Here is a 10,879-nt window from a genome sequence, read left to right on the forward strand (position 1 = left end):
ACACTTTACTCCCTCAATATTTTTTATTTTATTTCTAATAATCTATCCAAAAAAAATAATCTAACCCCCTCAAATTGACACCAGAGAGAATCGAACCAGAGACCTTGAGAAGGAGCACACTTCCAGGTCTCAAGCCAATACTACTAGGCCAACCCAAGTGGGTTATATAATAAAAAAAATTGAATAAATATTTTTCGTTACTTTTTATTCACAATTTCATTAACATGAAGTTTTAAACCCTATTATAAAATATGAAACAACCCAAAATGAAATTAAAATATGTGAAAAATTACTAAAAACAATAAAGCATGGTTATTTAAAAGTTAATTCTATACTCTAAATTATAAAATCAATAGCAAAATATTTAAATTTAATTATCATTGACATTTAAATTATAAAGAAATGAATTAGTTTTTCTTAAATGGTGGTTCAAAATTAATATATATATATATATATATATATTTATATCATAAAAATATTTATTTATATTAAAATAGATTAAAGTGTAGTGCATATTTAACTATTAAGGGAGGAGGTTGTAATTCAAACATCTTATAAGAGAGGGGAGTATAAATTTTACTTTTCAAGGGAGGGGAGTGTAATTTACTTTTAAAAAAATAATAATTTTTTATAATATATTTTATAACTAAATAACATGAATTTATTTTTGAAAAAAAAAACATGATTTTATTAAAACAAATTAAGTAACATTTGCATTTTTTATAATATATTTTATAATATATGTTTTTTTGAACAATATTTTATAATATATGTTAATAGCAATCTCTATTAAATGGAGGGGGGGTGTGATACCAAATTTAGCAAACAAAAACTACTTTCAACCTGTTAAAACTTTCCCATAGTAAATGTGACCTCCAAAATTTTTAGGTTTTTTCTAGATCACCTTTAAAGAATGGTGGATAATTTACCCACCAACCAATGTAAATGAGCAATTTGTTGGTGGGGTCAAGATAGTTCATGAATACCATTTAAAAATGTGCTTATGTGGCTAATGTGTATTGGTTGGGGTAAATTACCCACCATTCTATGGGTACTCTAGTTGTCACGGAATTTTTATGGTTTTTCTAGTATGCTTTAATTCAACATCTCATTGGTCCTAGGAAAATATGGTTCGATTGAGGTGCAGAGTCTGATCTATCTCATCCTCCCTCCTCCGGCAAAAATGTGCGGCGCCGTCGCCCCAAGGTTCATCTTCATCCTCCGCCACAATCTCCGTCTCCTCTCTCCCTCTTTCTCCTCTCATTTCCACCACCGCACTCTCTTTTCTTCATTCACTCGTTCTCCTTCTTCTTCTTCTCTCACACCAAAACTCAAACTTAAAGCCTCACACCACCACCAACAACAACAACACATTCACACCCAACCTTCACAATCTCCTCTCACTGGGACCCACCATCCATGGCCAGAGTTTTCCAGATTTCTCTCACACATCTCCTCCGCCGGCTACACTTCCCCCTCCGATGCTTTCTCTCCCACCGTAGAATTGTCGCAGGCTGAAGTCAGTGCTTGCTTGTCTTTCGCTCGAGATAGACCTAACCTTCTCAGGTTTGTTTCTGTTTCCAAATTTCATTCCTCTGTTTATTCATTTTTGTTCTCTTCCATTCAATTTAATTCAAAATTCATTTTAATATAGGTTGCTTTCGATCAGAGACGTAGCAGTTGTGGTTCAACATGGTACTCCTTTTATGTTCTCGGACTCGCAGGATTCTGTTTCCAAGATGAAGTCTTTTCTATCCAACGGTGACTCCACTGTTAGTCATACTTTTTCATGCTTTGTATTTTCGCCTTGTTTGGATAAACAACTTAATTTGAAGATTATAGCGCTTATGTATAAGCTATTTCTATTATAAAATATAAAATTAAGTTGAATTGGTTTTGTATATGCTATAAGCTATCTTGGAGAGCATATAAATAAGCTCAAAACAACTTATGAACATGTCATAACATAAGTTCTCCCAAATAGTTTCGCAAGTGTTTATGTAAGTAGATAAGCTCAAAAAAGTCAATCAAAATGTGCCCTTTGTAACACTGCATTAGTGTTTTTTGGGACTGCAAAATGAACTGTTTTTAAATATACGAACTTGCTGATTTGAATATGTTTATGATAGAACATTATGGCGTAATTTCATCCATGTAATTGAGCCCAGTTAGTGGGATAAGACTTGGTTGTTTACTTGCTTTTGTAAGCTTTCTAGCACTATAGCACAGTACATCATAAGACAAGAAACTAGGCGGCACTTTGTCAGAAGCAAGAGCCTTATATTGCCATGCAAAATTGTGCTTTTATGTCCTTTCTCTCCATTTCCGGTGTTTTTAGCACCTTAGACATTATGAGTGTGTTCAACGTTTCTAAGACTGGAAGCTTCAAGTTCTTTAGTTTTTCATAAATCATTATCCTTAGGCTTTGTTTGCGAGTTTGGAGGGGAGGGGAAGGGAAGGCTTTGAGGGGTGGAAAATATGTGGGAAAATTGAGAAATCTTTTAAATTTTTTAAAAGAGTAGTTTTTTAGAGAATAATAAATTAATGCATATAAAAGGCAACCTGGTGCACTAAAGCTCTCGCATACACAGGGTCTGGGAAGGGGTCCCACCATTTGGTGTATTGTACGCAGCCTTATCCTGTTTTTACACAAGAGGTTGTTTCCAGGACTTGAACCCGCGACCTTTCAGTCACATGACAACAACTTTACCAGATTACTATATTTTTAATTTAAAAAATAATATAACAACATAGATTAAATTTGAAGAATTCATATAAACCCTCCAAAAACCCTCCTCCAATACAATTTGTTAGTTCCCCCAAATGAGGAGGGTTTAGTATTATGAAGAAAAGTTAACCCCCAAAGCCCTCCCCTCCCCTCCCCTCCAAACTCGCAAACAAAGCCTTAGTGGGTGGGTGGGGCACTTTAAGCCCCTTCTATTTATTTTCTTGTTTGAAACAAATAGAATTGATCTAGGGTGGTGCTATTAGTTTTCAAATTTATGTAATGTAGCAACTGACCATAAACTTCCTGCTCAAAAGTATGATCTTTCATATTGGTTTCCTGAAGCTTCTATTAATTTCTTTTAAAATTAAAACTATGATGCCGTTTATTTGCACAAGTTTCTATCTTGAAATTCCGCAAAAAAAAACTGCCGCCAGAGTGACTTTTGTTCTCTGCTTGTCTCTCTAGTTATTGTTTTATGGTTCAGTTTCTCAGTTCTTCTATATTTACTGGAAATTGGTCTCTTTGTGTCTGCATGATAGTTCTGGAGATAAGATTATATAGGAGAGAAAGAAGGGAAATTTGTTGAGAATGTAGAATATTATTATTTATTCAGTTTTTTAAGTTAGTCTATTTTATACTTTACTTTTTTTTTTTATAATTAATTCTATAGTTCAGTTGGAAATTACTTTTTTTTTTATTTTTAATGGCAAATGTTAGTAGTTAGTTTGTTAGATTAATATTTAGTCCTTTGTTCGGTTTGAACCCAAAACCTCCAACTCCTTTTCCCTTTAGCTCAAACCAGTTGAGTTACCCAACCCCCCTCGGAAACTATTTGAATTGTTTGAGGGTATTTTCGATAGTTTCAGGAAAAAATAATGAAGATAGAAAACTGCCTGCTACTATATTTGTTCATGATATAGATAGATGCAAATGTAGTAAAGTTCATTTTTGCCACTCTGTAAATTTCATTTTAGTCTGGTATCATTTTTAAGATTGTTATGATATATGTATAACTATTTGTTATTCTAAGTCCTCTGTCTTATGTTTGAGCTGAAGTATTATATGGAATTTTTTATTTTATTTTTTATTTGTTTTAATTCTTGTTGGATCTTATGCAATCTTTGGCATGAAAAACATTTTTGAGTGATGGTTAATGAATTATAACATATCTAGACTACAGGTTAAATATGTCAATTTCTGTCACTTCTTTGCATCTTAAATCTCCTGGATCAGACTTGGCTTTAGCGATGAGTTTTCTTTTTATGCTATGCTCTTTTACATTCAGCAGGCTTTTTTTTCTAACAAAACGTAGTTGCTATTACAAGATACAACATTCAAATTTAGTCACCGGTCTTTTTACATTCCTATTATTGTTATTGTTTATTGAACATGCAACACCTTAGCTGCATAAGATGCATATTGGTGTATATAGAATCAGAAAATAGAAAGCAATTTAAAATATCAGTTGGTGATTGGAAATTTTGATCATGTGGCCTTTTCTTAAATTCATATTTCTCTTGAATATCTGTTTATCTTTTCTTCTCGTTCTAAACTATTTGAGAAACAATAAGCATATTGTATGGAACATAACTCCTTTCATGTTCCTCAATTTCAAATTTTGACCAGTTTTTTAAGCGGTTTATGATTTGTGCTTGATTGTAGGCCTTGGACTCTGATAAAGCAAATATGGTTGATCTGATGAAATTTATGCTGAGTTACGCAAGTAGCTGCTTGGTCTCTTCAGAAATGAACAATCTTTATAACAGAAATCTTGTTGAATCCTCTGTCAGAAACCTATTTGGTGAACTTTTCAAGCTGAGTTATAGCACACCTGGTCCTAACTCTTTTGATTCAGTGCAAAATCAAATGCCTGGTGGTAGATTTGAGCATACAATGCCTCCCGGACAAAACATTGAAATGAAAAGGGGTGATTGGATTTGCCCAAGGTATTTTCTAAAATCATTTCAAGTTTTTTCTTTTGAGTCCCAGTGAAATAATAAACTATGTTATATTGTGTAATACTGGAAAACCAAGGTGAGTGTAGAGAAAATGTCATAGTTGTTTATACAAGTTTTATATAACATACTGATGAATTAGCATTCTCTTTTTCTAATATTGGCAGGTGTAATTTCATGAATTTTGCAAGAAATATGAAATGTCTTGAATGTGAAGAAGCAAGGCCAAAAAGGCAACTGACTGGAGGAGAATGGGAATGTCCTCAGTAAGTATTTTTCTCCCTCTGAATCTTTTTCCCCCGAAGTTTTGATGCATACATCCAATTAACTGGATTTTCATTTTCAAGGTGTGATTTTCATAATTATGGGAGGAATGTAGCTTGCTTACGGTGTGATTGCAAGCGGCCTGGACAAATATCTTTGGGTTCCATCAATACCACATCACATCCAGGGTATGGAAATGTAAACCATTCTAATACTTCAGATATTGATGCTAGGTTGGTGGCTAATGAAGAGAAGGCACGACGTTGGTTTAACAAGGTTTCTCAACTAGACAGCAACTCTGATATTAACAGTGTGATAGATGATGAAGATTTTCCGGAAATAATGCCGTTAAGGAAAGGAGTTAATAGATTTGTTGTAAGCACAAGGAAAACTCCACTGGAGAGGAGGTTGACCAATGCTCAATACAAGAGAAGCTTGGGAAATAACGACGCTCCCGAAGTTAAGGACTATAAAACTGGGGAGTCAGCCAAGTCTCGTGATACTCTGGACGACATTCTAGGTCGTTCAACTGGCCCTCCTCGATCTGACTACAAAAACATGGGTGCTGAGCAAAGTTTCAGTGGAGAAAGACAACCGTCAATTGCTAGCAATACATCACATTTCCAAGATGTGAAAGGGAACAACACTAATACCCTTTCCCCTTTTCCATCATATGCCAGTTCCGGTGACACCGACAGTACACAACTTTCTACTAACTCTTCAAGTGAAAACGTCATCAAGGACAAAGAGAGAGAGCAAGCTGAAAAATCTGATAGATGGTTTAGAAAGATTGCGGAGCTGAATGATGTTCCAGATATAACAAGTGCAATATCCGATGATGATTTCCCTGAAATAATGCCAATGCGTAAAGGAGAAAATCGATTTGTTTTTAGCAAGAAAAAGGATCGGTCCTTGACAACACCAGCATATAAGAGACGTTTGGCCATGGAGCAATCTGGCAATACTAACTTTGTCCCCTTAGTACCCTTTCCCCCAGATTACTTTGCCAAAAAGGAAAAACCACAGGCAGATGGAACAGATTCAACAGACAGGTCCAATGTTGAATCATCCTCAGTATCTGAAGGGACTGAGATGTCAGGTGATGCTACAGCTAGACCTGAACAGAGTCCAGGACCTTCTTCTGATCAGATCTCAAGTAAAAACAATCGTATTGGTTCTACTTATGCGGCTTCAAGCAGTGGAAATTCAAGTCAGGATTTTAAGAGACGTTTGGCCATGGAGCAATCTGGCAATACTAACTTTGTCCCCTTAGTGCCCTTTCCCCCAGATTACTTTGCCAAAAAGGAAAAACCACAGGCAGATGGAAATGTTGAATCATCCGCAGTATCTGAAGGGACTGAGATGTCAGGTGATGCTACAGCTAGACCTGAACAGAGTCCAGGACCTTCTTCTGATCAGATCTCAAGTAAAAACAATCGTATTGGTTCTACTTATGCGGCTTCAAGCAGTGGAGATTCAAGTCAGGATTTTAAGAGACGTTTGGCCATGGAGCAATCTGGCAATACTAACTTTGTCCCCTTAGTACCCTTTCCCCCAGATTACTTTGCCAAAAAGGAAAAACCACAGGCAGATGGAACAGATTCAACAGACAGGTCCAATGTTGAATCATCCTCAGTATCTGAAGGGACTGAGATGTCAGGTGATGCTACAGCTAGACCTGAACAGAGTCCAGGACCTTCTTCTGATCAGATCTCAAGTAAAAACAATCGTATTGGTTCTACTTATGCGGCTTCAAGCAGTGGAAATTCAAGTCAGGATTTTAAGAGACGTTTGGCCATGGAGCAATCTGGCAATACTAACTTTGTCCCCTTAGTGCCCTTTCCCCAGATTACTTTGCCAAAAAGGAAAAACCACAGGCAGATGGAAATGTTGAATCATCCGCAGTATCTGAAGGGACTGAGATGTCAGGTGATGCTACAGCTAGACCTGAACAGAGTCCAGGACCTTCTTCTGATCAGATCTCAAGTAAAAACAATCGTATTGGTTCTACTTATGCGGCTTCAAGCAGTGGAGATTCAAGTCAGGATTTTAAGAGACGTTTGGCCATGGAGCAATCTGGCAATACTAACTTTGTCCCCTTAGTACCCTTTCCCCCAGATTACTTTGCCAAAAAGGAAAAACCACAGGCAGATGGAACAGATTCAACAGACAGGTCCAATGTTGAATCATCCTCAGTATCTGAAGGGACTGAGATGTCAGGTGATGCTACAGCTAGACCTGAACAGAGTCCAGGACCTTCTTCTGATCAGATCTCAAGTAAAAACAATCGTATTGGTTCTACTTATGCGGCTTCAAGCAGTGGAAATTCAAGTCAGGATTTTAAGAGACGTTTGGCCATGGAGCAATCTGGCAATACTAACTTTGTCCCCTTAGTACCCTTTCCCCCAGATTACTTTGCCAAAAAGGAAAAACCACAGGCAGATGGAACAGATTCAACAGACAGGTCCAATGTTGAATCATCCTCAGTATCTGAAGGGACTGAGATGTCAGGTGATGCTACAGCTAGACCTGAACAGAGTCCAGGACCTTCTTCTGATCAGATCTCAAGTAAAAACAATCGTATTGGTTCTACTTATGCTGCTTCAAGCAGTGGAAATTCAAGTCAGGATTTTAATCAAGATCATGTGCCAAATCTGACAGAGAGTTCATCCACAGATTCAGCAGCTGAGAACCAGAGTGTCGGAACAGAATGGTCAGGGAAAAGTTTAGAGGGATCAGCGGTAAGGGAACCGGATCCTTTGGATATGTCTGAGGAGGCAAAGGCAGAGAGGTGGTTCCGTCGTGTTGCCCAAATTAAGGATATTTCTGAGCTCAGTCAGATTCCAGATGAAGATTTTCCTTCAATAATGCCTATGCGTAAAGGGGTGAACAGATTCGTTGTGAGCAAGCGGAAAACACCACTGGAAAGGAGATTGACATCTCAGCAGTACCGAAGAAATCTTCCAGCTGTGAGCTCAGATCCTGTTAAGAGAGAAAATGAAGGTAGCTGAAGAGTATTTGTAGGCGATGTTAAAATTTTACCATCAATTATACAAAAGGAAAACGAAGATGTGGAAAACATGAATATTAAAACATTTTGTTGTGACATCTGTAAGAGAATTTTGACATCAATAATTTATCTATCTCTGTTGAGGCTCCTTTGATTTATTTCATATTGGAGATGGGGACGAGCTTGTCATATTTCATAAATAAGTGAAGTGATGCATTAAAACCAATATTTTCATGTTTTCTATCTTGATCCTAGAAATGGAATTATAATCTAGTTTCTATGGTCGACTTGTCAAGTAGGGTCATGCTAACACTTATAACCTTTAAGTTTGGACAGACTTTTGGGGACCAAGTTTAGTTTTTCAAGTCTTTTCGGATTAATTGAGTCTCTAGTTTTAAAATTAGTCAAATGTTGTACCCTCGCAGCTTACTTCTCTCTAAATTTTATAAAATTATTTGACTGTTTACAATTTACACGAATTTGAGGTTTATATCAATTTTAAAATCTTAAATATGAAAAGATTGATAATATTTGATGGATATTTATGATGTAAAATTAATTGAAAGAGAGAATATCAACGACTATTTTTGTGAAATTTACTTACTGTTTTGATTTGTGAGTTGGAAGAGTAAGTTGAGAAAAATTGAACGGTATTTATTAATTTTTTGGATAAGAGAATATTAGAAAATTTGATTGAGTTGATATGTGAAGTAGGAAATTGAAAATTTTAAAACCACTCAATCTATTTTTGACTGGACCCACTCAAACTTAACTAAATTAAAAATGTGTTTTAGTAATAGTCTCATAATTGTAGTCTCTTAAATAATATTTTTATATGAAAAAAATCGTGAGGGATTGATGCCCCGGATCAAAGCAGAAAGGACCGTCGAACACAAAGAGTATTTGTAAATGTGGCTCAGTTTAGGGTGGATAAGTCTTTCATATCTTACATTTATACCTTCAAAAGCACACCGTGGGTTCAAACTCAGTCTTTTAAATATTTTGGTCATGAATTTGATCATAGATGTGTATGAAAAAAATACTATAAAATGTGAATCCCTACATAGATTTCAATTATGTCAAAGAATTACCCTCAGCATAAAGAATGCCTGAGTAAATAAAAAAGCATAAAAAATGCCCTGGTTTAAGAAAAACCATTTATACTTTAGTAGAAAACTAGGAAAATAGGAAACACAATAGAAGGGTAGAGGACAAGACATGCATGCAATGGAACCATTATTATTCTAGAGTACTGTCATTGCATTATCCCGTAGGATAACAAGTCCCTATCTTCTGAGTTAGACCAAATGATTATTTTTAGAAAAATGCTAACAACCGTCTTTAGGATATTGTTTAAGCATATAAAAATAGTAACTTTATTTTAAAAATTGTGTAGTTATTTTTTTTATTTTTGAGGAAAAAAATTGTGTAGTTATGACTTTTACATATGTTTGATTTGTATTTTTAGGATAAATTTTTTTTTTCTGAGTTCCTTAAACAATACCCCTAAAACACTTGTTAACAAAACCCTTATTCTTATCATAGGCAATACGAAGATTGTTTTTAATGAACCATGTCGTGCTTAACTAGAATGAGCGAGTGAAGCATCGTTTGAATCTTTGATCTCCACAAGATAAATTTTATTAAGCATCGTTTGTCTACTATACCACGTATAAACGATAATTTGGACTCAACCTCTTATGCAAGATCATACAAGACCAATTTGTCAATCTTTGGTAGCTCACCCTCTTATTACCAATACTTTTATCCTCTTGGAGTACTCTTAATGAAGGCCAAGTCTTGAATCCTCACTAAGCTTATCCTCTAATAAACATGTGTTATCCTCTAAATCTTTCTCTCCATAAGTTTAAAATTCAAATATAAAGACAACCAATAAATGGCACCCAATGTAGAATCGTACAAGTTATGCACAACAATTTTTGAAATAGTACAAGGTTGTGGAGACAACTTCCTCAACTAGACAAAGTCGTGAAAAATTTCTCTACCAATAGTATAAGTTAATGCAATGCCTATTATTTCAAGGAATATACTCCATAACGGTTCGATCCTATTTGACTATATAAACATCTCTCCATCAATTAGAAAAAAGTAACAACAACGCGAACACTTTTGAGAAACACTCACAAGTTTTATTAGAAGAACAATTTTAATATGTTAGAGAGAGGAAGAAGAAATTCACAAGTAATGCATATTCTATACACTTTCCATTGAAAGATCAAACACTTGTATTGAGCTAGAAAATTACTTTATCCTCTCCGTAATAGTAAACTTGTAGCCACCTAACAACCTTTTATTTCCTTATTTTTGTAATTCATCAAAGGGCTAAGTTGGTAGACAGATTATTCCTTAATGCTCGTGATCTGTTGGAATTATAGCGAAAATCCTTCAAGTGTGTGTGAAGGTACTGGACGTAGCTACCAAGTTGTTGGGTGAGTCGATATAAACTTTCTGTCTCTCTATCATTTATCTCCTTATCCTTAAATTTGTTTTTGTTCAACTTGCCCATCTCTCCTTGTCATTTTCTTTTGACAGAATTCTTCTCAAGTCAGTTCTTTTAAGTTTTGAAAGTTTTAATTAGATCCTTTTATTTTGACAGAATTATCAAGTTAGTCATTTTAGTTGATAAACTATTTCACCGTCACTGTTTCAAAAGTTTTAAATAGGTCCTTTTAGTTTGAAACTTAAGGACTAACTTGGGAATTATGTCGAACTAAAAGGACCTATTTGAAACTTTTGAAACTTAAAGGATTAACTTGGAAATTCTGTCAAATTAAAAGGACCTAATTGAAACTTTCGAAACTTAAAGGACTAACTTGTGAATTCTGTCAAACTAAAAGGACCAAAAATGGTATTTGACCTATATATAACAACATCAAGTCATCCATTACTCAAATTGCAAAA

At 35.1% G+C, this 10,879-nt stretch overlaps 1 protein-coding gene across 5 annotated transcripts; it reads left to right on the forward strand.

Annotated features, from left to right (window-relative positions):
- The first annotated feature begins 1,097 nt into the window (after positions 1-1,097).
- LOC25498993 (zinc finger protein VAR3, chloroplastic) lies at positions 1,098-8,183 on the forward strand. Of its 5 annotated transcripts, none has more exons than XM_039828267.1 (7): positions 1,098-1,566; positions 1,655-1,772; positions 4,391-4,674; positions 4,851-4,949; positions 5,031-6,600; positions 6,870-7,272; positions 7,564-8,183. In XM_039828267.1, exons 1-7 carry the CDS (start codon positions 1,184-1,186, stop codon positions 7,956-7,958), a joined length of 3,252 nt encoding a protein of 1,083 aa, XP_039684201.1. In that variant the 5' UTR covers positions 1,098-1,183; the 3' UTR covers positions 7,959-8,183. The 5 variants fall into 5 exon arrangements, with proteins under 5 accessions (XP_039684201.1, XP_039684200.1, XP_039684198.1 ...); XM_039828266.1 differs by having other exon boundaries at positions 5,031-6,039; positions 6,310-6,600; positions 6,870-8,183; XM_039828264.1 differs by having other exon boundaries at positions 6,870-8,183.
- Positions 8,184-10,879: the final 2,696 nt, after the last annotated feature.

The sequence above is a fragment of the Medicago truncatula genome, chromosome 7, assembly GCF_003473485.1.
Source record: "Medicago truncatula cultivar Jemalong A17 chromosome 7, MtrunA17r5.0-ANR, whole genome shotgun sequence".
In the NCBI taxonomy this organism is placed as follows: Eukaryota; Viridiplantae; Streptophyta; class Magnoliopsida; order Fabales; family Fabaceae; genus Medicago; species Medicago truncatula.

Bases quoted from the DNA above. Each gene is read 5' to 3' on its own strand.
- LOC25498993 (XM_039828264.1), top strand. From the start codon at position 1,184: ATGTGCGGCGCCGTCGCCCCAAGGTTCATCTTCATCCTCCGCCACAAT. The intron at 1,567-1,654 runs GTTTGTTTCTGT...ATTTTAATATAG, and splicing joins GATAGACCTAACCTTCTCAG to GTTGCTTTCGATCAGAGACG. The intron at 4,950-5,030 runs GTAAGTATTTTT...TTCATTTTCAAG, and splicing joins GGAGAATGGGAATGTCCTCA to GTGTGATTTTCATAATTATG.